The 27,719-nt window shown below is 41.4% G+C and overlaps 1 protein-coding gene across 1 annotated transcript in view; it reads right to left on the reverse strand.

Moving 5' to 3' along the window:
* Arih1 (ariadne RBR E3 ubiquitin protein ligase 1) overlaps positions 1-27,719 on the reverse strand; it is a 77,983-nt gene that overhangs the window by 41,726 nt on the left and 8,538 nt on the right. Inside the window, exons 2-3 of the mRNA XM_070042941.1 lie at positions 14,015-14,082; positions 1,874-2,018 (exon numbers count right to left, since the gene is read on the reverse strand). Of these exons, the coding sequence (XP_069899042.1) occupies positions 1,874-2,018; positions 14,015-14,082 (213 nt within the window). The remainder of the gene's footprint in view (positions 1-1,873; positions 2,019-14,014; positions 14,083-27,719) is intronic.

The raw sequence follows: 27,719 nt of genomic DNA on the forward strand, positions 1-27,719 counted from the left end.
CAGAGACAGTACCCAAGTTCAAGACTTGAAGCCCCAGGACCAGGAAAAAATAAAATTAAAAAATTACAAAAGTCTAAGACAAATTATGCAGACCTTAGTATTTGCTCACAGAAATATTTATAAACTAAAGAACTGCATACATAAATGTTAACTGGCAGGGGCTGGGAATGTGGCTTAGTGGTAGAGTGCTTGCCTAGTATTCATGAAGCCCTGGGCTCAATTCCTCAGTACCACATAAACAGAAAAGGCTGGGCAAGTAGCACTGTGGCTCAAGTGGTAGAGTGCTAGCCTTGAACAAAAGAGGCTCAGGGACAGTGCCCAGGTCCTGAGTTCAAGCCCAAGGACTGAAAAGAGAGAGAGAGAGAGAGAGAGAGAGAGAGAGAGAGATTAACTGGCAAAGAGAAACTGTTAAATATTAATGGTGTCAAAACCTAACTTTAAAAAAAGAAACTAACTTCAGATAGGGGAAAAACAAAGGAGGGGGTCACAATGCTGGATAGGAATTGTACCTTACTCATGTAACTGTAACCCCTCTGTACAGTATCTTTACAATAAAAATATTTTTAAAAAAATTAACTTCATGTATTTTAATTGTAATACTCAACTTAGGATAATTTGAGGAGAAAGAATGATATAGTTCACAGGCTGGAAGAGATCTAAAAGAATATTTTAGTCAACTCATTTGAAACACCAAGTAAGAGCAAATGATTTACCTACTTAAAGGCACAGGATGAAGTATCATAAACAGCTAGAATCAGAACTTCAGAATTCAGAAATTCAGTTCTATACTTGTGCTAAACTAATTCACTGATCATTCTATTTTCTCTAAAACTACATTTGTTTGTCAACTGCTTTTCTAATAGGTTATATACTTGAATGAATTAATTCTGATCAATACAGTCTTTAGGAATATTCATCAAAAAACTTTTGATCGGTTAAACTACATAACTATAATACGGTGAGATGGTAGGAGTCACATATTAAGGCAGAAAATAAAACAAGTAGCTATAATTCCTAAATTATAGAATTTACTATATACTACAAATATAGTATTATTCTTAAGTATATTAAGAATAGTATTAATAAAACATTCTAAGAAATAATTTGTTAGATAATGAAACATCTTAGAAACTGAATTACAAGTAACTCTTTACCCTTATGTTACAATGTAACTTTCCTAGTTACTAATAAAGTCATGCATTCACAGGAAGGTATGTGTCATTGGTCTACTAATTGGTCTTCTAATTCTGTCACCACATTTCATCAGTGTTAGTCAAAATCTCATTAAGAATCCTGAAAGTGGGGCTGGGAAGGTGGCTCAGTGGTAGAGCGCTTGCCTTGCATGCCTGAGGCCCTGGGTTCAATTCCTCAGCACCACATAAGCAAAAAGAAAAAAGCCAGAAGTGGTGCTGTGGCTCAAGTGGTAGAGCGCTAGCCTTGAGCTGAAGAGCTGAGGGACAGCACCCAGGCCCATAGTTCAGGCCCCACAACTGGACCCAAAAAAAAAAAAGAATCCTGAAAGTGCCTTCATATATAATATTAAACATGGGGCTTATTATAAGAGTCTTGGACTTTTTTTTTTAATAGAAAAGGGTTTACACAATTCTTCCCATGGTGGTAAAGCAAATTCCATAAAGCCTGAGGTGTGTGATAACAACTTTCTATAATAAACAAGCTTTTCAAACAAACTACCAGGGATAGAAATGGTAAGGGGAGCAAAAGTATTGTTTTTTTGTCCTTATCCTTAATAAACTGATACATTACTGGTAGTATGGAACTGCTCCTAGACTCCCAGATTTCCTGTTTAAATACTGAAAGGTGATTTACTCTTTGAAATATGGTCAGTGCTAGCCTTAAACTACCAGATACTCACCGAGTTAGGGTAGTTCAAGTAGCAGATCTGACAAGGCATATCCTGTGCTGATGACCTTGTATTCATCTGGCGTGTTCGAGACTTTTTACTTGGATTAATTACATGACACTCAGCAAAAAGCTTCTCCAGGTTTCCATCAAAGTACCTGCATTATTTAAACAGAAAGGATGAGAGCCCAGTAATAGCAAGTCAGAGCTCTCCAAACTGATTTTCTATTAGGAAAAGCACGTCACTAAATTTAAAATCACCAAGACCGTAACCTTTTGTTCAAAGGATAGGAGAAAGGTATGGCTACAAATTGTAGCAAATAGACAGTGAGAGGGTGTGTGTATGTGTGTGATTCAGTTTTTGCTGCCTTTGATTTTTGGTATCTTTGTCACTGAATAAGGGCTATGGGAAGTTAAGTGCTTAGCGTTTTACCCGTCCCACACTAAAATGTCAGGGTAAAAACTACAATATTGCTTGAATCACCTATGAAGAATAGTAGAATCAGAAATGTCTAATTTATACAATTAAGTTGATTCTATTAATAACTTTAGTTAAATCAGGTTGGTATTTGGGGGGAGGGGTGATTTTATGCTGGTACTGGAACTTGAACTCAGGGCCTGAGTACTACCCCTTCACTTTTTCCACTTAAGGCTGGCTCTGTACCACTTGAGCCACTGCTCCTCTCCTAGAGCTTTACTTTCTTTTTGGTAGTAAGAGTCTAATGAAAATAGGAGTCTGACAGACTTTCCTATCCAGGCTGCCTCAAATCTCAATCCTTAAATCTCAGCTTCCTTAATATCTAGGATTACAGGTATGAGCCACCATACCTGACAAATTAGATCAGTTTAAATATATTAGCTCTAGCCAGGCACTGGTGGCTCACACCTGTAATCCTAGCTACTCAGGAGGCTGAGATCTGAGGATAATGGTTCAAAGCCAGCCCAGCAGGAAAGGCCATGTATGAAACTCCCATTTCCACTTAATCACTAAAAAACCCAAAGTGGTGCTATGGCTTCAAGTGGTAGAGCGCTAGCCTTGAGCAAAAGAGCTCATAGACAGTACCCTGGCCCAGAATTCCAGGCCCGCAACTGACAAATAAATAAGCAAGCTCTTAGTAAACCACTCACAAAGCATACCTTACCAAAAAAATCACTTTAACAATGAAATGATTAGGGCTGGGAATGTGGCTTAGTAGTAGAGTGCTTGCCTAGCATGCACAAAGCCCTGGGTTCCATTCCTTATTACCACATAAACAGAAAAGGCCAGAAGTGGTGCTATGGCTCAAATAGTAGAGTACCATCCTTGAGCAAAAGAAGCTCAGGCACAGTGTCCAGGCTCTAAGTACAAGCCTCAGGACTGGCCAGAAAAGGGAAAAAAAAAGATTACATGGATCATTCTATGTAAGACTTGCATTTTTCACATTTTTTTGAGTATTTCCTTTTTTATATCAAATACTTGTACACTAGCTTTTCATAAATATGTACCTAAATATACAGAAGTAGTTCAACGTCTAGGATTACCAATAGTAGTATTCAGAAAAAGCCTTCTGAAACAGCCCAATAGTCTAAAAAGAACCTTTGATCTCTAAGTCAGTACAACAGCTAAAATATCAATACACAATTGCCAAATTACTCTAGCTTTACCAAAGTTTAATGACTTCAATATTTTTTATACATGCAGGAGATTCACAATTAAAAATTAATCAGTACACAAAAGATTCCTTTTTTAATTTATGCCTATCATGGGCACTCTCCCTTAGCTTTTTTGCTCAAGGATAGTGCTCTATCAGTTGAACCACAGTTTTACTTTCAGCTTTTTGGGTGGTTAACTGGAGATAAGACAGTCATGGACTTTCCTTCCTTAGGCTGGCTTTGAACACTGATCCTCAGATCTCAGCCTCCTCAGTAGCTTAGAGTACAAGTGTGAGCCACCAGGACCCAGCTAATTTTCAGTATTTTAAGTGAAGGACTACTGAAAAGCAATCACAATTCTTCTACATTTTAATTGTAAGTGCTGACAAAATGCTAAAAAAGCTTCTTGACATCAGTATCTTCTCTAAGAATACTTCAATAATCTCTTGGCTACTTTAACTTACTTCTAATTCTTAAATCCTATGGACAAATAAGAAAAGGATCAAATTTATAAAAAGCAAAAATCACAAAAGGATAAAAAGAAGATCTGAATATAGCAACAGAGCAGGAAGCATGCACTGTAAGACTACCCCCTCAGTGCTTTGTTTTGAAACAGGGAATTGCTACATATTCCTAGGCTGGCTAGGATCAAACTCTCCAAACTCTACCCCCATGCTCTCCAGGTTGGGAGCAAGGTCTTCATCTTTCAAAGAAAGAGAAGTTCAGTAATAGACACCGATTATTTTTTCCTATTCTAGGGAATGAGATTGGAACCTAAGGTCTGGAACACTATAACCCTTCTAAAATAAAGTATTGTGGGGCTGGGAATGTGGCTCAGTGTAGGGTGCATTCATGAGGCCCTGGGTTTGATTCCTCAGTACCACATAAACAGAAAAGGCCAGAAGTGATGCTGTGGCTCAAGTGGTAGAATGCTAGCCTTGAGCACAGAGCCCCAGGATTGGCAAAAAAAAAAAAAAATATTGTTATATGGGCACCACTGGCTCAAGCCTATAATCTTAGCTGATCAGAAAAATTAGATATGAAGATCACAATTCAAAGCTACCTCAGGCAGAAAACTCCAATTAACCAACAAAAAAGCTGGAAATTGAAGAGTTGCTTAATGGCAGAGTATCAATTTTGCACAAAAAAAGCCAAAGGAAAGTGCCCTGAGTTCAAGTCCCAGTACGCAGGGCATGCGTGCACGTGCTACTCAGGAGGCTGAGATCCAAGGATTGCAGTTCAATGCCAACCCAGGCAAGAAAGTCTGTGATATTCTAATATCCATTTGGAAGTGGTGCTATGGCTCAAAGTGGTACAGCACTAGCCTTGAGCAAAAGAGACAGCACCCAGGCCCGGAGGTTCAAGCCCCACACCAGAACAAAAAAAAAAGATTCCAATGGAATAAAACTTTTTTTTTTTGGGGGGGGGAGAGGGGGGTCCGGTCGTGGGGCCTGAACTCTGGGCCTGGGCGCTGTCCCTCAGCTCTTCAGCTCAAGGCTAGTGCTCTACCACTTGAGTCACAGCGCCACTTCCGGCTTTTTTCTTTTTGCTTATGTGGTGCTGAGGAGTCGAACCCAGGGCCTCAGGCATGCAAGGCAAATGCTCTACCACTGAGCCACCTTCCCAGCCCCATGGAATAAATTTTTTTATGCAAGCTAAAAAAAACTGCTTTGCCACTTTGTCGGGCACAGGTGGCTCACGCCTGTAATCCTCCCTACTCAGGAGGCTGAGATCAGAGGATAACAATTCAGAGCCAGGGGGTGGGAAGGTGGCTCAGTGGTAGAGTGCTTGCCTTGCTTGCCTGAGGCCCTGGGTTCGATTCCTCAGCACCACATAAGCAAAAAGAAAAAGCCGGAAGTGGCGCTGTGGCTCAAGTGGTAGAGCGCTAGCCTTGAGCTCTAGAGCTGAGGGACAGCGCCCAGGCCCAGAGTTCAGGCTCCATGACCGGACCCCCCCCCCAAAAAAAAAAAAAAAACAACAACAATTCAGAGCAGCCCAAGCAGGAAAGACCATGAGACTCTCTCCAATTAACCACAGAAAACTGGAAGTAGCAGTGTGGCTCAAGTAGTAGAGAGCTTGCCTTGAGCTGAAGAGCTCAGGGACAACACCAGGCCCAGAGTTCAAGCCTCACAACCAACAGCAGGGAAAAAAAAAAAAAAAAAAAAGATATTTTAAAAGACAAGTCCTGGTGGCTCATGTAATCCTATCTACACAGAAGCTGAGATCTAAGGACCATACTTCAAAACCAGCCCACAGAGGGGATGAGTCTCATCTCCAATTAACCACAAAAAAGCCAAAAGCAGACTTGTTTCAAAAAAAAGGTATGCACTTTTTTTTAACTGATAGTTTGCTAAAATAACTTTCCCCTAAAATTATCTAGTGCTTTTAGAAGAATGAAAGGAATATTTTACTGGGGTTATTAATCTTCTATTTTTCTATTAGTTCTTAGTGGCATATAATTCAGGTACTTTCTATTTTGAACTGCTCAGAAACATTGGTAAAAGTGTACATTGCATTCCTTTATCATTTTGAAATGTTTTCCTGCCTGTATTGTGCAATGTTTGTGTGCTCTCCCCTTTCTCAACGACACATCTGCAAATGACTTATGCCCCTTCCCCACCTTTAAAAGCAAACACATTGGAACATATAATGGCTCAATTCTATAATCCTAGATACTTAAGAGGTAGAAACCACAAGGTGGATGTTCAAGGCCAGTCAGGGAATAAAAGTCAATGGTAAGAGCCTGTAATTCTCAAGGACATAGAGAAGCACAAATAGGATTGCTGTCCAAGGTAGCCTGTGCATAAAGTGAGACTCCATCTCAAAAAAAAAAAGTCACAAAAAGGATATATGGCTCCAAGAGTAAATTTACTACTTGCAAGTAGGCACTTGAAAGATCCTAAGTTCAAATCCCAGTACCACCAACACAACAAGCAAAAAGTGCACAGAACCTATTTTTAAAGAGATGTTGGGGGTCAAAAAAAATGAGCAAAGAGTACTGTTCCCACATTACTACCATCTCCTACCAAGCACATCATCCCCTACTAGGAACATACATCTACTGTCTCTCCATGAATGCTTTGTCATTTTCACTCAGGGGCCAGTTTACATGTGCTTCACACTTGTATACTCCATGCTTTGGAGAAATGGATGCATTCATCACTCACCATTGTACTATCACAGAGAATGGTTTTGCTGCTCTAAACCCATTACACTATTCTCCCTCCCTCCACACTCTCCCCTAGATCCCAGCATCTGCCCACTGACAACCCCCCACACACACTGTTTAGCTTTTGCAAAATGTCCTATGGTTGGAATCATACAGTATGCAGTCATTTCAGACTGGCTTCTTTCACTTAATATGTGTTTCAGGTTCTTCTGTACTTTTTCATAGCCTGATAGCTCATTTCTTTTTGGCATTGAATGTACTACAGTTCTGGATTACTACGGTTTAGTATACTCATGCACTTCTGTAAGGATATTTTGGCTGGTTCCAAACTTTAGCCAATGCATATGTTTTCATCTAGATATTAAAGTTTTCAGTTTATTTGGGTAAACACCAAGGAGAAGGACATCCGAATCAGAGGGTAGAGCATTTCATTTTGCAGTAAACGTCCACCATCCTCCAAAGTAGCCATGCCATCCTCTCCATTCCTACCTACAGAAAATTATGGGTTTTTTGTTTTGTTTTGTTTTTTCTTGGCCAGTCCTGGGGCTTGAACTCAAAACTCAGGGCATGACACTGTCCCTGAGCCTCTTTTGCTCAAGGCTAGTACTCTATCACTTGAGCCACAGCACCACTTCTGGCTATTTCTGTTTATGTGGTAATGAGGAAGCAAACCAGGTGCTTCATGCACACCAGGCAAGCACTCTATCACTAAGCCCCATTCCCAGCCACAGGGAATCATGTTTCCACTGCTCTGTGTTCTGTTTGTGGTGCTGTCACTGTTTCACATTCTAAAAGATGTATAACTGTATCTCACTTTTTAATTTCTATTGCTGTTGTGACATTAGACATGTTTTCATATGCTTATCTGCCATCTGGATATTTTCTTTGATGAGCTATCTGTTAAAGTCTTCTACTCTTCTTTAAATTTTTTCAGATAAAGCTCACTATCTACGCCTAGGATGGCATCTAACTCTCTATCTTGCCTCAATCTCCCAAGTGCTGATTAACATCAATTGTGCGTTCCATTGCCCAGTCAGGCCTAGTTTTAACTGGTTGGTGGTTGTTTCAAGTGATCTTTTTATACTTTGATTAGAGTCCTTCAATAGATGTATCTGCAAAAATTTTTTCTCCCAGTCTGAGATTAGTCATTTTCTTTGTTCTCTTTAAATTTAAAAGTTACTTCAAAAATGTTCCATATTTAGCTTGTGTGTATGCGCGTGCGCACACACATGCACACGAGCATGTGCGCGCATGCTAATGCACGCACGCATGCACACACACACACACACTCAAGTGTGCCAGTCCTGGGGCTTGAACTCAGGGCCTGGGAGCTATCTTTGAGTTTTACTGCTCAACACTACCACTCTGCCACTTGAGCAACAAGCTCCACTTCCAGCTGTTCTGGTAGTTAATTGGAAATGAGTCTCATAGGCTTTCACACAGATCTCAGCATCCTGCGAAGCTAGGATTACAGGCATAAGCCCCTGGTGCCTGGTCATATTTAGGTTTTTGTTGTTGGTATTCTGTATTTCAAGACTGTCTACTTTTAAGTCTCTGCCTTAGTTCTTTATTTTTGTCCTAACTTCTGGGGTTGATTTTATTTGAGGTAAAAATACTTGAGATAACAACAAAAACACTTAAAACTAAATTTCCCTGTATCTCCTCTTTAACCACTTTTCATATTTATGTATATCCTAATTGTTTAGTTCTACTGTAGAATAAGAAGACAATGTATCAAGAGGAGTCATAGAACAAACTAATATACAAGAATAAGATTATTAGGAAGTAGCACTGTAGCTCAAGTGGTAGAGCACTCGCCTTGAGCTAAAGAGCTGAGGGACAGCGCCCAGGCCCAGAGTTCAAGCCCCACGACTGACAAAAAAAATTATATATATACATACATACATACATACATATATATATATATATATATATATATATATATATATATATAAAGAATGTAATCCTCACTACTCAGGAGGCCGAAAAAAAAAAAAAAAAAAAAAAAGAATGACCTAGGGCTGGGAAAGTGGCTCAGTGGTAGAGCGCTTGCCTTGCATGCATGAGGCCCTGGGTTCGATTCCTCAGCACCACATAAGCAAAAAGGAAAAAGCTGAAAGTGGTGCTATGGCTCAAGTGGTAGAGTGCTAGCCTTGAGGGACAGCGCCCAGGCACAGAGTTCAGGCCCCACGACCGGACCCCCCCCCCAAAAAAAAAAAGAATGACCTAGATACTGTTGGGATAAACAGCTTGCCATAGCTAAAGAGCAGAATTCACACCTGTAATCCCAGCTACTCAGGAGGCTGAAATGTGAGGGTCAAGTTTCAAGGCAGTTCAAACATAAAATATCCAAGTCTTTTATTTCCAATTAACCAGTAAAAACCAGAAATGGAAATATGTCTCAAGTGGAGAACACTAATCTTGAGTAAACTGCCCTGAGTTCAAGCCTCAGTATCAACACACACACGCGCACGCGCGCACACACACACACAGTAGAATGGATGAACAAAGTAAATTAAAAGAATTTTCACTAGACACCAGTGGCTCATGCCTATAATCCTAGCTACTCAAGATGCTAAGATCTGAGGAACCTGGTTTGAAGTCAATATGGGCAGGAAAGCCTGAGCTTATCTCCAGATGACTAAAAACCTGGAAGTGAAGCTGTAGAATATAGTTTAAAGTGGAACTGGTAAAGTGATAGCCTTGCACAAAAGAAGTCTAAGAGCCCAGGCCCTGAGTTCAAGCCCCTGTGATGGCTCAAAAAAAATTCACACAACAGAATACAAGGATGAAGATGCAAGTCTATATATTTCAGCAGGTAATTATAAAGATTTTCCAGGGGCTGGGAATATGGTTTAGTGGTAGAGTGCTAGCGTTGAGCAAAAGCAGCTCAGGGACAGTGCTCAGGCCAAGTTCAAATATCACAACAAGGGTAGAAAAAAAAATTCCAAAATCATCAGAGAATTGGATGAAAAGGCAAACTGTGAAAAAAACTACTAAGAATTTCTGAAGACTAAAAGGCATTAATTCTCAGACTGGTTGTTCAAAATCCACATCTCGAAAAATTATAATAAACTTCAAAAAATTAAGAGTTTCTCAGGCACAGTGGCTCAAGCTGTAGTCATAGCTACTTGATTGGCAGAAAGAAGGGTATAGTGGTTTGAGACCAGCCCAAGGGGGGAAGGAAGCACATGGGCTGGTGCAGTGGCACGTGCCTATCATGTACATTGACACCACGTAGGTAGGAGTTCTTAGAAGCCTAGGCCAGCCCAGACAAAATTCAAGACCCTAGTTTAAAAATAATCACTGTAAAATAGGCTGGAGCAAAGGTGTGATTCAATAGTGGCACATCAACCTTGAATGAAAAGAAGCCAAGTATGACTCCTTGAGTTCAAGCCTTACTACCAGTACCAAGGGAAGGGGGGGAAAAAAAAAAAAGGGGGGGGGGGAAGAGCTGAAGGAATGGCTCAATTGTCAGAGCACCAGCCTAGCAAGTGTGAAGCCCTAAATTCAATGAGGAAAAGTGGTTAATACTCAAAGTTTACAAGATATAAAGCTTGACTTAGCTGGGTGTCGGTGGCTCATGCCTGTAATACTAGCTATTCAGGCAGCTGAGATCTGAGGATCATGGTTCAAAGCCAGCCAGGGCAGGAAAGTCCATGAAACTCTTTATCTCCAATAAACCACCAGAAAACCGGAAGTGGCGCTGTAGCTCAAATGGTAGAGTGCTCACCTTGAGCTGAAATGCTGAGGGACAGCACTCAGGCCCAGAGTTCAAGCCCCATGACCAAAAAAAAAAAAAAAAAAAAAAAAAACAAAGCTTGACTTAATTACAGGATATATTTCCAAGAACAAGTAAATCTTAAAAAAATGTGAGCGCTGGGAAACATGGCTTAGTGCTTGCCTAGCATGCATCAAGCCCTGGATTCAATTCCTCAGTACCACATAAACAGAAAAAGCCTAAAGTGGCGCTGTGGCTCAAGAGGTAGAGTGCTGGCTTTGAGCAAATGAAGCCCAGGACAGTACCCAAGCCCTAAGTTCAAACCCCAGAACTGGCCAAAAAAAAAAAAATGATACTAGGAGCAAACTGGCTTAGGGATGGGAAATTTAAAGAAGGGCAAAAGAAAGCTGTAACACCAAATGAAAATTATTACCAAATTATCAAGCTGAGAGGAAAAAAAGGGATAGAGAAAAAAATGTTATAGTTTTTAAGTAGGAGATGGATAGAAATACTGGCAGAGAAGAAAGGGAAAAGCAAAGGAAAGTTTTACATTGTCTAAAAAGGATTGTACAACCTTGACTTATGAAATGGTAATCCCTTCTCTTTACAACACCTTAATAATAACAATTATATATATTTTTTAAAATGTTGCAGTACAGGGCACCAGGTGGCTCATGCCTTTAATTCTACCTACTCGGGAAGCTGAGATCTGAGGATCATGGCTTGAAACCAGCTCAGGCAGGAAAGCCCATGAGAATCTTATCTCCAATAAAGTACCAGAAACAAAACTGGATATGGAGTTATGGCTCAAAAGCTCAGGGAGCCAGGGGCTGGTGGCTCACACCTATAATACTAGCTACTCAGGAGGCTGAGATCTGAGGATCACAGTTCAAAGCCAGCCCGGGCAGGAAAGTCCATGACATTCTTATCTCCAATAAACCACCAGAAAATCAGAAGTGGCACTGTGGCTCAAGCAGTAGAGCGCTTGCCTTGAGCTGAAGAGCTCAGGGATAGCACCTAAGCCCAGAGTACAAGCCCCACAACCGACCAAAAAAAAAAAAGAACCGCTCAGGGACAATGTCCAGGCCCTGAGTTCAAGCCTTAGGACTGAGGGGAGAAAAAAAGTATGCTTGTGCTAAGATCAGTCACACAGACACACACAGACACACACAGACACACACACAGACACACACAGACACACACACACACACACACACACACACACACACACACACACACACACACACACACACACACACACACACACACACACACAAAACACACGGCACTGGTGGCTCACTCCTGTAATCCTAGCTACTAAGGGGGCTGAGATCTAAAGATCATGGTTCAAAGCCAGCCTAGGCAGAAAAGTCCATGAGATTCCTAACTCAAATAAACACCAGAAAACTGGAAGTAGTGCTGTGGTTCAACTAGTAAAGCACTAGTCTTGAGCTGAAGAGCTAAGGGACAGTACCCAAACCCCATGACCAACAACAACCAACAAAAAAAAAAATCACTAGCCGGGCTCCGGTGGCTCACGCCTGTAATCCTAGCTACTCAGGAGGCTGAGATCTGAGAATCTCGGTTCAAAGCCAGCCAAGGCAGGAAAGACCGTGAGACTCCTATCTCCAATAAACCACTAAAAAACCGGGAGTGGCACTGTAGCTCAAGTGGTAGAGCGCTTGCCTTGAGCGGAAGAGCTGAGGGACAGCGCCCAAGCCCAGAGTTCAAGGCCCATGACCGACAAAAAAAAAAAAAAAATCACTAGATTGGGCTGAGAAGATGGCTCAGTGGTAGAGCGCTTGCCTTGCATGCCTGAGGCCATGGGTTCGATTCCTCAACACCACATAAGCAAAAAGCAAAAAGCCAGAAGTGGCGCTGTGGCTCAAAGAGATAGAATGCTAGCCTTGAGCTGAAGAGCTGAGGGACAGCGCCCAGACCCAGAGTTCAGGCCCCATGACCAGACCCAAAAAAAAATAAATAAATAAATCAGTAGTTTAAAAAAAATAGTTTTCATTTTCAGTGCAGAGCCTGCTCCAAACCCAGGGCTGTGAATGCTAGCCAAGATATCTGCCACTGAGCTATATACCCTTCACCCGAGTACTGATTTCGAATACATTAAAGATTGAATTACCAATCTTTACGTATACAATAGTTTATCAGAAATCTTCCACTTACCAACTTAAAGTACAATATTTAATTGAAAAAATACATTCAGCAATGTTTCAGAATAAAATTCATGGTAAAATCCTAGTTAAGAAGCATTACAGGCTCATGCCTATAATCAATCCTAGCTACTCAGGAGGCTGAGTTCTAAGTGAGCACGTGCAGGAAAAGTCTGTAAGACTCATCTCCAATAAACCATCAGAAAACTGCAAGTGGTGCAGTGGCTCAAGTGGTAGAGTGCTTGCCTTGAGCTGAAAAGCTGAGAGACAGCGCTCAGGCCCAGAGTTCAAGCCCATGACTGACCAAAAAAAAAAAAAAAAAAAGCAGCAGCAGCATTAATTCTTCATAAACCCTGAGAAGGCTGTATATGATATTTATTTAAGACATAAGACTTTGGAGACCATCAAACCTGTGCTACAACATTTAAGTTACAAGTTAGATTCCACCTCAATTAAGTAGAGATGTTAGCTTCTAGGCCCATAAGATTATCAGGAGGATAAAATCCACTAGCATCTAACGGAATACTCAGTAATGGACAGTTGCATTACCATATTAAATTATGACTAGCATGTAAGATATTTAAAATAATTTATAAACTCCTGGTAGAACTGAATGTGATTTATACTGCACTCTGATTTTACAAATCAAGTGGAGAAAAAAAAAATCAAATGATAAATATTTTCTGTTTACTTCTCATAATACTTGAGTTGTTAGTTCCTAACATCTAGCTATAACCTTTATTTATTTATTTTTGGTGGGTTGTAGGGCTTGAACTCTGGGCTTGGGCGCTGTCCCCGTACTCTTCAGCTCAAGGCCAGCGCTCTACAGCTTGAGCCACAGCGCCACTTCCAGTTTTCTAGTGGTTTATTGGAGATAAGAGTCTCACGGAGTTTCCTGCCCAGGCTAGCTCTGAACCACAATCCTCAGATCTCAGCCTCCTGAGTAGCTAGGATTACAGGCATGAGCCCGGCATATTTCCAGTTCTTGATGTTCAAGAAGATACATGTAGAAATTTAAGCAGATCCCTCTTGCTACCTCTAAAATAAGATTAAGCCTGAATTCTCTAATGCAAAGTTCACTATAAAATTCATAGATGAGGGCTGGGAAGGTGGCTCAGTGGTAGAGCGCTTGCCTTGCATGCCTGAGGCCCTGGGTTCGATTCCTCAGCACCACATAAGCAAAAAAGAAAAAAGCCGGAAGTGGCACTGTGGCTCAAGTGGTAGAGCGCTAGCCTTGAGCTGAAGAGCTGAGGGACAGCGCCCAGGCCCATAGTTCAGGCCCCACGACCGGACCCAAAAAAAAAAAAAAAAAAAATTCATAGATGAAAATTACAAAAAATTAAGTTACTACTTCATATTAGTTTGTTCATATAATGGTATACAATGTATTTCTTACGTCTAGTAAATTCAGTTCAACAGATGTCCTCTGTTACTTCTAGATACAAAGCCGAAAATATAGTTACTTACCTTTCCATTAGCTTCTCTTTATCCCAATTGAAGTGGCTAAGGAGTATTCTTGTGATTGTTGCTGGATTCTAAAGGAGGGGGGAAAAAAGTCATTTTAGGTAGTTGTATTTCACTAACCTTTCCCCCACCCAAAAAGACTATGTCTAGTTCTTAAGCCCAGGCTGGTATCACCAAATTCATTTCTCTAAGGATTGCAGGTATGTGCCACTCAGCTTCTTTACTGACATTTAAAGAATCTATAAAGCAGAGCAGCAGTGGCTCACACCTGTAATCCTAGCTATTGAGGAGGCTGAGATCTGAGGATCACAGTTCAAAGCCAGCCCAGACAGTAAAGTCTATGAGAATCTTATCTCCAATTAATCATCAAGAAAGCCAGAAGTGAAGCTGTAGTTCAAGTGGCAGAGTGCTAGCCTTAAGCACAAAAGCTCAGGGATAGGACCCAGGCCCTGAGTTCAAGCACAAGGACCAGCACATACACATACACAAAAAAGAAATCTACATTGAATTTTCCACAATACACTCAAATGAACTTTCCTATTGTTGTGCATGTTTGTGTGTGTACACGATGTATAAGAACATGCATGGAGGGTAGAGGAGGTTTATGCTGAGGACAGAACCCAGAGTCTTGTACATGCTAGGCAGGTACTGTACTACTGAGTCCCACACAGAGACCTCTAACCCAGGATACATTTTTATTACCTTAAAATTTTAATTCTAAGATCAAGACTATTTTAAAACAGCATGTCTGACATACTATGCCAAATTTTTACAGGATTCAAAAACAGCCAACAAGAAATTAAATGACAAACTACTATTAGTAAATCAGGCACTCAAGCTGGGAACGTGGCTTGGCATTAGAGTGCTTGCCTAGCATGCATCAAGCCCTGGGTTACATTCCTCAGTACCATATACACAGAAAAAGCCAGAAGTGGCACCGTGGCCCAAGTGGTAGAGTGCTAGAGGCTCAGGGACAATGCTCAGGCCCTGAGTTCAAGCTCCAGGACTGGCCAAAAAGAAAAAAAAAAAAAAAAAAAAAGCTGACACTAATTAAAATTTGTTGCAATTAAGATTTAACGGGGGGGGGGGGGGGGGGGCCTGGGAAGGTGGCTCAGTGGTAGAGCGCTTGCCTTGCATGCATGAGGCCCTGGGTTCAATTCCTCAGCACCACATAAGCAAAAAGCAAAAAGCCGGAAGTGGCGCTATGACTCAAGTGGTAGAGCGCTAGCCTTGAGCTAAAGAGCTGAGGGACGGCGCCCAGGCCTAGAGTTCAGGCCCCACGACCGGACCCCCCCTCCCAAAAAAAGATTTAACGGGGGGGGGGGTTGTTGAAAGGTGGGGGGGTGTAGCTGAGGAGGTGGGAGGAAAGGGATGGTAGGGGAAAAACAAAGGAGGAGGCAACAATGTTGGATGAGAAATGTACTCATGGGGCTGGGAAGGTGGCTCAGTGGTAGAGCGCTTGCCTTGCATGCCTGAGGCCCTAGATTCGATTCCTGAGTACCACATAAGCAAAAAGAAAAAAAAGCCAGAAGTGGTGCTGTGGCTCAAGTGGTAGAGCGCTAGCCTTGAGCTGAAGAGCTGAGGGACAGCGCCCAGGCCCAGAGTTCAGGCCCCACGACTGGACCCAAAAAAAAAAAAAAAAAAAAGAAAGAAAGAAATGTACTCATGGGGCTGGGAAGGTGGCTCAGTGGTAGAGCACTTGCCTTGCATGCATGAGGCCAAGGCCCTGGGTTCGATTCCTCAGCACCACATAAGCAAAAAGAACAAAGCCGGAAGTGGTGCTGTGACTCAAGTGGTACAGCGCTAGCCTTGAACTAAAGAGCTGAGGGACAGCGCCCAGGCCCAGAGTTCAGGCCCTACAGCCAGACCCAAAAGTAAAAAAATAAAATAAATAAATAAAAATAAATAAATAAATAAAAGAAATGTACTCATTACCTATTTCATGTAAGTGTAACCCCTCTATACAGTATTTTCATAATAAAAAAACTTGATTACAAAAAAAAAAAAAAGGTTTAACAGGTAGAGCTGGGAAGGTGGCTCAGTGGTAGAGTGCTTGCCTTGCATGCATGAGGCCCTGGGTTCGATTCCTCAGCATCACATAAGCAGAAAAAGCTGGAAGTGGCACTCTGGCTCAATGGTAGAGCACTAGCCTTGAGCTGAAGAGCTGAGGGACAGCACCCAGGCCCAGAGTTCAGGCCCCACGACTGACCAAAAAAAAAAAAAGATTTAACAGGGAGCTGGGAATACGGCTTTGAGGTAGAGTGCTTGCCTAGCATGCATGAAGCCCTGGTTAGATTCCTCAGTACAGCACCAAAGTGGTGCTGTGGCTCAAGTGGTAGCAGGGACAGTGCCCAAGTGCTGAGTTCAAGCCCCAGAACTGGCCAAAAAAAAGATTTAACAGGGCCAGGCACTGGTAGCTCACACCTATAATCCTAGATTCTCAGGAGGCTAAGAACTAAGGATCACAGTTCAAATCCAGCCCAGGCAGGAAAAAGTCTGTGAGATTCTAATCTCCACTTAGCCACCAGAAAACTGGAAGTGATCCTGTGGCTCAAAATGGTAAAGCATTAGCCTTGACCAAAAAGAGCTCAGGGATAGTGCCCAGGTCTAGAATTCAAGCCTCATGACCTCCCTCCGCGCCCCCCCTCACCCCCAAAAAAACCAGGCTGACAAATCAATGCACTAAATATGATCAACATGGTTTCTAAGACCTTACTATATAAAATGGTTTAAACAAATCCAAAGCATTTTTAAATCATAGAATACTTCTGAAACATTTTATCTAAAATGAAAAAAGAACCATGCTATGTAACAATATATATAGTCTATGTACTCTTAGGGTGCTTTTTTATATGAGAAGGCTGTTTCATTTCTAGAAGGAAAAGCTAATAACACTATAAAATAAAATTGAAGTTTTTACCCTATCATTCAATGGGTTCCAGAATATCTCTATTTCATATAAAAATGCCTGGCTTTATACCCATGTTTTTAAAAATGTACTTTATACAAAATTAAAAAGAGAATGACTGGGGCTGGGAAGGTGGCTCAGTGGCAGAGTGCCAGCCTTGCATGCATGAGGCCCTGGGTTCGATTCCTCAGCACCACATAAGCAGAAAAAGCTGAAAGTGGTGCTGTGGTTCAAGTGGTAGAGCGCTAGCCTTGAGCTGAAGAGCTGAGGGACAACGCCCAGGCCCAGAGTTCAGGTCCCATGACCGGCAAAAAAAAAAAAAAAAAAAAAGAGAGAGAGAGAGAGAATAACTAAATACAATCAAACTATAAAACTTATAGGAGAAAAGTTTTGTGGCCTTAAGTTGGCTTAACAGTACAGATAAATACAAATCAAAAGCACAGCTGAAGTTCCAACACCAAAAGCTCCTAGATACAACAATATCTACTGGGTACTGGCTGTCAGCCAAAGCTACAATACTCAAAGTAACCAGTTGTGGACAACCCAAGCTCAGAGCTGTTGTCACCTTTAAGGGAGTTGCTTTGACTACTCACAATTCAGATCCCAACAGAGCAAAATAATGAGCTGAATGGTGACATGTGTTCAGATCCATTGGTTGCCGGAGACTAAGGTGAGAAAGGGAGGTGGCTGAAAAACCATGCAAAAGGCAAATGGGGCCAGGGATCAGAGGACCACTTTGGTTATCTCACTATGGTCATAACTACACAATTTCAGGCATTTATCAACTTAGAATTGTAGATCCAAAATTACAGACTCTACTGTAACATGAAAAATAAATTTAAAATTTTAAGTAATAAAAGTAGTCTGGGCTGTAATCCACATACTAAGGAAGCAAAGATCTGAGGATCTCAGTTCAACGCCAGCCTGGGCAGAAAAGTCTGAGATTTAGCTCTAATGAACTACCAGAAAACCAGAAGTAGTGCTGTGGCTAGGAATGGTAGAGCACTAGCTTTGAGTGAAAGAGCTCAGGGACAGTGCCCAGGCCCTGAGTTCAAGCCCCACAACTGAAAAAAATATAAAATAAAAAGTAACCTGCCTTGGAACACCTATAGAAATTACTTTAAAAAGAACAATGAACAAGGTGCCAGCACACTGTAATCCTACCTACTCAGGAGGGCTGAGATCTGAAGATCTTGACTCAAAGTCAGCTGGTTTATCTCCAATAAACGACCAAGAAAGCCAGAAGTAGAACTGTGGCAAGTTGTAGATCAATAGCCCAGGCCCTGAGTTCAAGCCCCAAGACTAGCACAAAAGAAGGAAATTTCACATCTGTCTAATCTCACAATCAAATATGAATGAGAATTAGGGTCAGGTTGATCCAGTCAAATCTCAAGACCCTACTTGAAAAACAAGTCAAAACCAAAATGACTGGCAGCATGACTCAAATGATAGAGAACTTGCTATCAAGCAGAGGGCTCTGACTTCAAACCCAATACCACAAAAATACAAAAATACAAAAAAAAAAAAAAAAAAAGTTGAAGATTTCTAGTTTGGGGGACTTGCTTTTGCAGCACTGGGGACAGAATCACGAATGATAGGGAATCACAATACTACTGAGCTAAACTCTCTACCCCTAGCTTAAGTTCTTAAAACTTACCTGCAAGTTACATTTTGCAATTCAATATAGCAATGCTTTCCTATTTTTTTTTTAAGCTGCAGAAGCAGGAACAAGAAACTGATACTGTAATTGCTATCAGGTAAACATTACAAATATTTAAATAGAAACTCTAGGGCTTAAGTTGTAGCTTCATGGAAAAGTGCTTGCCCAGCATGCACAAGACCCCTAGGCTTGTTTGCCCAGGAGTATAAGAAACAAAACCATAATTAAACAATTAAAAAGAAAAGTATCTTTATATTGGCTATGTTAGCTAAAGAGTGACCTAGAAGGCTTACTTTCAGGAAGATGTTCCAGCCTCAGGCATACCATTAACATGTGAATACACACGCATGGGATAGATCTGTCCTTCCTGCTTCTCCTAGCGGGGTTTATGGTATAGGACCTTTGTTGTCATAACTTCCTAAAATCCATTAGGTCACAAACCAAGCTAATGCTATTAATAACCACCATTTATTTTTTATTATTTTCTATTAGCATTTCAAACAAAGACAGTGGCAAATGCCATTTTACTTTGCTATTTAACTAATAAAGCAGCCACCTCTTAAAAAATAGGACTGAAGGTATAACCTAGTGGTAATTTTACTACTTATACTAGCTGTATAGATTTGATCGCCCAAAAGAGAAAAAATAAAATTGTATCCCTTACAAATATTTCAAATTTGTCATGTCAGAACAGGCTTTCCCATAAAGACAGAATAAATGGTACACTTCAAATAATGAAGTACTTGCTGCCAGTAGTACGTGCGCATACACACGAGTACGTATGTTTAATAGTCCTGTAATGACTTGTCTTTGGAATGATTCTGTCCTACCTTTGCTGCTGCAGCCCGCCTGTCCTTTGCATCACTGAATTCATACTTCTGGAAGTACCCAATATGCACTGTAACAGACAGATGGACAGATCAATGGGCCACAGCGGCAAAGGCCAGAGAGACAGACTTGATAAAAATTAAAATCAAGATATATAAAGGGGTGGGGATAAAACAGAAGAAAACACATCTATCTATATTCCATAGTAAAATACTTGAACTTGGTTATCTGCAGCCCTTCTATGCCCATACCCAAATAAAAGTACTCTTTATTACATATTATTCCTGTTTACAAATATAGTAAAATAGTACCACTACAACAGGCAAAATAAATTGATCAGTGTTTATAATATCACTGACAGTTAACAGATACAATGAGCACTTTTTTATAATCCTGCCACATAGATTTTGTTGTTTTGGGGTTTTTTTCCAACTAGGTTTCTCATCCATGCACAATTAATTTTAGACATTCTACCACCCTGAAAGAAACCCTGCACTTATTAGGCCCCCAATCTGACAATTAATGATCTACTTTGTCTCTAAAGATTATAAACCTATTCTGTACATTTGTATATATAGGAAGTTGGGCTGGTTAACTATGCTATTTGGTTACAATTATCCAGAAGAACCAGCAAATGAGAACTTGTCACAATCAGCAAGAAGGTCTGTTTTACTGAGTGAATAGAATTAGCTAACATCGCTTTAAAGCTTCAGCTATGCTCCCATAGTGTTCATTTTTACAAATGAAGCAATAATCAGTAAAACAAAATACGAAGGCTCAAGTTGATGAAAGCAAAACTAATATTGAAAAAAAGGCTACACAATGCCAAAGACTTCAACACCAAGATATTTCAACATTGATTTAACCCCCACTAATTACAAATGTCTTCCTTCATTCTATACTCAGTTCCAGCCTGACTAACCTCACAGCTTCTTTTCCTCATATCACTTTAAGGAACTTCACAAAGTTCTCCCAGATTCCTAATCTCATGGCTCTTTTACTCCCTAAATTGCCAGCACAGTGCTCTTTATAAACACTAACACCACATTAATCTCAAAGTATAAAGTTGTTTCACATAACCAGACCCCTCTGGGGATAATTCCAGCTCAATAGCAAGACCCTAAAGTCTTTCAAAAACTGATCACATGACCAGCTATCTAGCCAGGTTCCTAGCACTCTACTTCTAATCATATCTCAGTAAGATTTAGTTCACTACTATTCACTCAACAAACCAGGCTAAACACTAATAGCTTCTCCTTTTGAACATTCTATCCCTCCTCCTCGTTGGTCTATCTAGTAAACCAATTTTCCAAAACCCAGCTTCCAACTCTATTTTTCTTTAATCTTCTATGTTTTCTCTTTTTTTATTTTTGAGATAAGATCTTGGTTATATAGTTCAGGCTGGTTTGAAACTTGTAACTCTCCCTTAACTCTACTTAACAAAGACTGGGATTACAGAAATGTACCACCACATCCATCTATTTTCTCAATTTTGAGCCAATAATGCATATGCATAATCTAGCAATAAAAAATTTAAATCCTGAATCCCAAAATTTACCAATAGTACATCTTCTAGCTTAGCACACTAAGGTTGTTTTTAAATTTAAAGGTTATAGGAAGAGGACTGAGCCATGTGGACCTCAGCATTCAAATTTTGTTTTGGTTACACAGAAGGAACAAAAAGCTGATTCAAAGATAAAAGTTTAGGCCAGGCTCCAATGGCCCACTCCTAGCTACTCAGGAGGCTGAGATTTGAGGACAACAGTTCAAAGTGAGCCTGGGCAGGAAAATCCCTGAGACTCTTATCTCCAATTAAACACCAGAAAACCAGAAGTGGAGCTGTGGCTCAAGTGGTAGAGCACTAGCCTTGAGCTGAAGAGTTCAGGGACAGCGCTTAGGCCCTGAGTTCAAGCCCCGTGACCAACCAAAACAAATAAACAAACAAAAGATAAAACTTTGTGCCACAATTTCCAAGAGTCTTCTCTTATAATAACCAGAATCTAGCCGGGCACCGGGGGCTCACACCTGTAATCCTAACTACTCAGGAGGCTGAGATCTGAGGATTGAGGTTCAAAGCCAGCCTGGGCAGCAAAGTCTGTGAAATTCTTCTCTCCAATAAACCACCAGAAAACCGGAAGTGGCGCTGTAGCTCAAGTGGCAGAGCACTCGCCTTGAGCTGAGGGACAGCGTACAAGCCCAGAGTTCAAGCCCCACGACCGACACACACACACACACACAGACACACACACACACACACACAATCTTAATAAACAGGTAACCAAAAACATTTTATTCAGAGATACCTACTAGTTAACATCATCTAGCAACCAGGTTTTTATAAGCAAGCAACTTTTATTTTTATAGATACACAGTCAAACGTATAGAGGAGGGCTAGAAAGGTGGCTCAGTGGTAGTGCTTGCCTTGCATGCATGAGGCCCTGGGTTTGATTCCTCAGCGCCACATAAGCAGAAAAGGCTGGAAGTGGCATTGTGGCTCAAGTGGTAGAGCACTAGCCTTGAGCTGAAGAGCTGAGGGATTGTGCCCAGGCCCAGAGTTCAGTTCCCATGACCACCCCCCCCCCAAAAAAAAGTATAGAGGACTCAAAACAATTCAAAACTATAGCAATAATCAAACAGCAACATCAAGACTTATTCACTTGCTACTATAAAATTGAGTCATATCTTCAAGTATATAAAAAAAAATGTGCTTTAGAGTTGTCTGGCATTGTATTTGAAAAGGGTGCACATGTGCTGCTGTAGTGTTCTTCCTAGCTTACATAACTAAGGCCTGAGTCGACCCACATAGGACCTCAATCTAAAATACCAATAAAGGGGCTAGGAAGGTGGCTCAGTGGTAGAGTGCTTGCCTTGCATGCATGAGGCCCTGGGTTCAATTCCTCAGCACCACATAAGCAGAAAAAGACGGAAATAATGCTGTGGCTCAAGTGGTAGAGCGCTAGCCTTGAGCTGAAGAGCTGAGGGACAGCGCCCAGGCCCAGAGTTCAGGCCCCTCGACCAGCAAAAAATAAAGTAAAATAAAATACCAATAGACTAATCTAATTAATAATCCATAAGAAACAAAAGGAAAATTTATTCTGAATTCTGCATGCAAATGTGCATGTGCATATACATACAGTTATTAGACGGACACAAGTAATATATAAGTAAGCTGGATAAAAGTTAGACTATTGGTTGTAGTCCCCAAATGTTAAACCCTCAAAAGTACAAAAAAGTTTATCATGCTGTGCCTGTAATCCTAGCTACTCAGGAGACTAAGACCTGAGGATCACATTTCAAAGCCAGCCTGGGCAGGAAGTCCATGAGACTCTTTATCTCCAATAAACCACTCAGAAAATCGGAAGTGGTACAGTGGCTCAAGTGGTAGAGTGCTAGCCTTGAGCTGAAGAGCTGAGGGACATCACCCAGGCCCAGAGTTCAAGTACCACAACCAACCAAAAAAAAAAAGTAAGTGATACAACCAAGTAGGTTTAGGTAAGCAGACTACTTACTAGGAAATAGGTATTGCTTTATGGAAGAACTCTAAATCAGAGCTGTTCCAAGAGGAACCACTTAATAGGAAGATGGTATACCAACTGGCATTGTTCATCTGACTGTACATGAACCAAAGACTGTAGTAACATGAACCTAATTTTTTTTTCCAGTCCTGGGGCTTGAACTCAGGGCCTGGGCACTCTGCCTGGGCTTCTTTTTGCTCAAGGCTAGCTAGTATTCTACCACTTGTGCCACCGCAACACTTACATCTTTTTCTGTTTATATGATGCTGAGGAATCAAACCCAGGGCTTTGTGCATGCTAGGCAAGCACTGTACTGCTAAGCCATATTCCCAGCCTCCCTGAGCTTCTTTTGCTGAAGGCTAGCACTCTTACTACTAAGCCACATTCCCAACCCCAGTTTGTTAATTCTTTCAAGTAAAAGTGGTGTTCCATCAAAATTTGGCTTACATGTTAAAGTGAGCACAATTTTTTTTTCTTTGAAACAAAAATCAACCCTAACGTACAGAAGTGCTTTAAGCACTTCACGCAGATGATTGAGAAGGCAGGTACTTAAGATATACAAAACTGGTAATTTGGGCTGGGAAGTTGGCTCAGTGGTAGAGTTCTTGCCTAGCATGCATGAGGGCCTGGGTTCGATTCCTCAGAACCACATAAGCAGAGAAAAGCCAGAAGTGGTGCTGAGACTCAAGTGGTAGGGCTCTAGCCTTGAGCTGAAGAGCTGAGGGACAGCGCCCAGGCCCAGAGTTCAAGCCCCATGACTAACAAAAAAAAATAAGTAAAAATAAAAATAAAAACTAGTAACTTTACTGCCTCATTTAGGATAAGTGAAGCTGGGATTTTTTACTATGAGTGTCGTAAAGAACGCTGCAGCTGCTAGCACAGTAAAGTGTCACTAACTGGATGTGTACAAGGTGCCATCTACATTTAGCACACCTTTGCTTCCACATTACAAATACAACTGTTACTACAACTGAAAAAGAAAATAATGTCTTAGTATTGTCAAATACTTTTAATACTTTTGCTCTGTGGACCATTCTTTTGAGAATCATTGTATTAAAGCAGTTAATATAATTACAGTATGTCAGTTCACATCAAGTATTAAGGAACTACATGCAAATAAGTTTCATTTAAAAGGACTTAAGAAGCCTTGTTTGTTTCTGTTTTTGCCAGTCCTGGGGCTTGAACTCAGGGCCTGGGCACTGTCCCTGCGCTTCTTTTGCTCAAAGCTAGTGCTGCTCTACCACTTGAACCACAGCACCACTTTCAGCTTTTTCTGTTTATGTATACTGAGGAATTGAACCTGGGGCTTCACACATGCTAGGCAAGCACTCTACCACTAAGCCACATTCCCAGCCTGAAGCCTCAAGTTTGTCCTCTCAGATTTTTTTTCTTTTTGGGATTCTTCTTATACTATCATTTTGCCATGATCTAGAAATTATAAAATCATTTAATAGGAAATGAGAAAAACCTTATTTGGTTCCCCTTCAGTTTACTGATGAAGAAAACAAAGGTGGCATACATTTACCAGCAAATTTCCTCCAGAACTTGCCTGGCTTCTACTGTCAAAGACTACTTCTCAAGGACAAGAAGTTCCAGATCTCACCCTCAAAACCTTTTATCTAGCAAGCTGAAGACACTTAGGTAGAGATGGTTACATTACAAGCTCTTGTGGGCTACACCAAGTGTCCATATACAGTGCTAAGTAAACCAGCCAGGAAGCACTGGAAACTTAAGAGGGGAACTGGGAAGAGATGAAGTAATCTGAGCAAGTTCTGAAAAGGAATACATCAGGCAGTTAAGAAGAATCCAAACGAGGCAGACAAGTTTACAAACCCCTTCTCAACCAACAGCTGCATATGGTAGCATATGCCATCATCCCAGCCATGTGGTTATCCTTGCTTCTTTTCCTGCTTTCCCACATCCTTATAGTTCTGATCAGGAGAGATCTGTGAAGTTAAGTTCCCAATTGCTTTTACTAAGGAATCTGAGTGTAGGCCTCTTGTCCCTAGATTTCCCCTTCACTATATTACTGTTACAAAACACAAAGTGTCTCTCCTCTCAACAAGTACCTGAAATGGTAAATGAAACAACCACCAATACAGCCCTCTAAAAAAACAAAAAATATTTGTTGAAAAGCAAGACAAGCACCTACATTAGCTTTCAGTTATAAATACTTGCTAAGCAATCAGGAAATATTTGTGTTTAATACTGCACAACTGTGATTCAGAAAGCATATCATCAAGTAATTGAAGCCAGTACTATCTGAATTTAAAAGTTTCAAAAGAGGGCTGGGAAGGTGGCTCAGTGGTAGAGCGCTTCCCTTGCATTCCTGAGGCCCTGGGTTCGATTCCTCAGCACCACATAAGAAATAAGAAAAAAGCCGGAAGTGGCGCTGTGGCTCAAGTGGCAGAGCGCTAGCCTTGAGCTGAAGAGCTGAAGGACAGCGCTCAGGCCCAGAGTTCAGGCCCCACGACCAGACCCAAAAAAAAAAAAAAAAAAAAAGTTTCAAAAGAGACAGATAATCAAGCCAAGTAGTGGTAGAGTGCTTGCCTAGCCTGCATGATGCCCTGGGTTCAATTCCTCAGTACCACATAAACAGAAAAGGCTAGAAGTGATGCTGTTGCTCAAGTGGTAGAACACTAACCTTAAACTCCAAGACAGTGTCCAGGCCCTGAGTTCAAGCCCAGGACTGGCAAAAAAAAAAAAAAAGACACAGAAAATCAAGCTAAGGAGAAAGTGTCTAAGATTACAGCTATTTTACAGCTAGCTAGTAATAAAAATGTTATTCAGGGCTGGGAAGGTGGCTCAGTGGTAGAGCGCTTGCCTTGCATGCCTGAGTCCCTGGCTTCGATTCCTCAGCACCACATAAGCAAAAAGAAAAAAAAGCCGGAAGTGGCGCTGTGGCTCAAGTGGTAGAGCGCTAGCCTTGAGTGAAGAGCTGAGGGACAGTGCCCAGAGCCCTATAACCGGACACACACACACAAAAAAAAATGTTATTCAATACTTTGTATCTACTGTACTTTTTGCCAAAACCTATCATCAGGTCACTTCAAACAATTTTTTTAAATGTAACCAAATCAAAAAAGGAAGAAAAAAAGTACTACTCAACAATGCTTACATGAAAGAAAAAAAAAAAAACCTGAGAGAATTCCAGAATAGTAACTGCCAGTTCTCATTTATATTCTCACAAACTTTTGGCCTTAATACCCAAATTTTCTTTCTTTCTACCTTTCTCCTCCCTCTTCTCTCCACATCCTCTCCCTCTCTTTTCTTGGGGGTGGGGGGTGTGTGTGTGTGTGTGTGTGTGCGTGTGTGTGTGTGTGTGTTGAGTCAGGTGTTTGGCACTATACCTGATCATTTTTGTTTAAGGCCGGTGGTGTGTGTGTGTGTGTGTGTGTGTGTGTGTGTGTGTGTGTGTGTGTGTGTGTGTGTGTGTGTGTGTGTGTGTGTGTGTGTGTGTGTGTGTGTTGAGTCAGGTGTTTGGCACTATACCTGATCATTTTTGTTTAAGGCCAGTGTGGTGGGTGTGTGTGTGTGTGTGTGTGTGTGTGTGTGTGTGTGTGTGTGTGTGTGTGTGTGTGTGTGTGTGTGTGTGTGTGTGTGTGTGTGTGTGTGTGTGTTGAGTCAGGTGTTTGGCACTATACCTGATCATTTTTGTTTAAGGCCAGTGGTGTGTGTGTGTGTGTGTGTGTGTGTGTGTGTGTGTGTGTGTGTGTGTGTGTGTGTGTGTGTGTGTGTGTGTGTGTGTGTGTGTGTGTGTGTGTGTGTGTGTGTGTGTGTGTGTGTGTGTGTGTGTGTGTGTGTGTGTGTGTGTGTGTGTGTGTGTGTGTGTTGAGTCAGGTGTTTGGCACTATACCTGATCATTTTTGTTTAAGGCCGGTACTCTACCACTTGAGCCACAGCTCCACTTCTAGCTTTTTGGTAATTAAGAAAATAAGAGTCTCATGAACTTTCCTGCCCAAGCTGGCTTGAGATGATCATCCTCAGCTCAGCCTCCTGAGTAGCTAGGCTTATAGGCATGAGCCACCAGGCCCAGCAAATTCTTTTTTAAAATGAAAAGAGAGAGATGGGGGGGGGGGGGGGGGGGAGAAATTAAGACTAAAAAGTTGCTTTCCCAGAATGGACAAAAGCTCAGTAAGACCTGACACTGGTGGCTCACAGCGATAATCCTAGCACTGTGCATCTATTATGTACTATATCAACAAGATATTACTGAAGCTAAAGACCTATCACTAAATGAGTAAAATTTAAATAGCAAAAATTTGAGACTACGCCTATGCTTATGCCAGGCGCCAGTGGCTCACACCTATAATCCTAGCTACTAAGGAGGCTGAGATCTGAGGATCACGGTTCAAAGGGAGCCTGGGTAGGAAAGTCCATGACACTCTTATCCCCAATTAACCACCAAAAAAACCCAGAAGTGGCACTGTGGCTCAAGTGGAAGAGTGCTCACCTTGAGCTGAAGAGCTGAGGGGCAGCACTCAGGCCCAGAGTTCAAGCCCCATAACCAAAAGAAAAATAAAAAAAAAGTTGGAACTGGGAATGTGGCTTAGTGGTAAAGTGCTTGCCCAGCATGTATAAAGCCCTGGGTTCTACATACAAAGAGAAAAAGCCACAAGTGGTGCCGTGGCTCAAGTGGTAGAGTGCTAGCCTTGAGCAAAAGAAGCTCAGAGACAGTGCCCAGGCCCTGAAATCAGGCTCCAGGACAGGCCAAAAAAAAAAAAAAAATGTCAGGCACTATTGGCTCATGCAGGTAATCCTACATGAGGATGGCAGTTCAAAGCCATCCATGAGACT

The sequence above is a fragment of the Dipodomys merriami genome, unplaced genomic scaffold (assembly GCF_024711535.1).
Source record: "Dipodomys merriami isolate MVZ:Mamm:240054 unplaced genomic scaffold, mDipMer1.0.p SCAF_33, whole genome shotgun sequence".
NCBI classification, from domain to species: Eukaryota; Metazoa; Chordata; class Mammalia; order Rodentia; family Heteromyidae; genus Dipodomys; species Dipodomys merriami.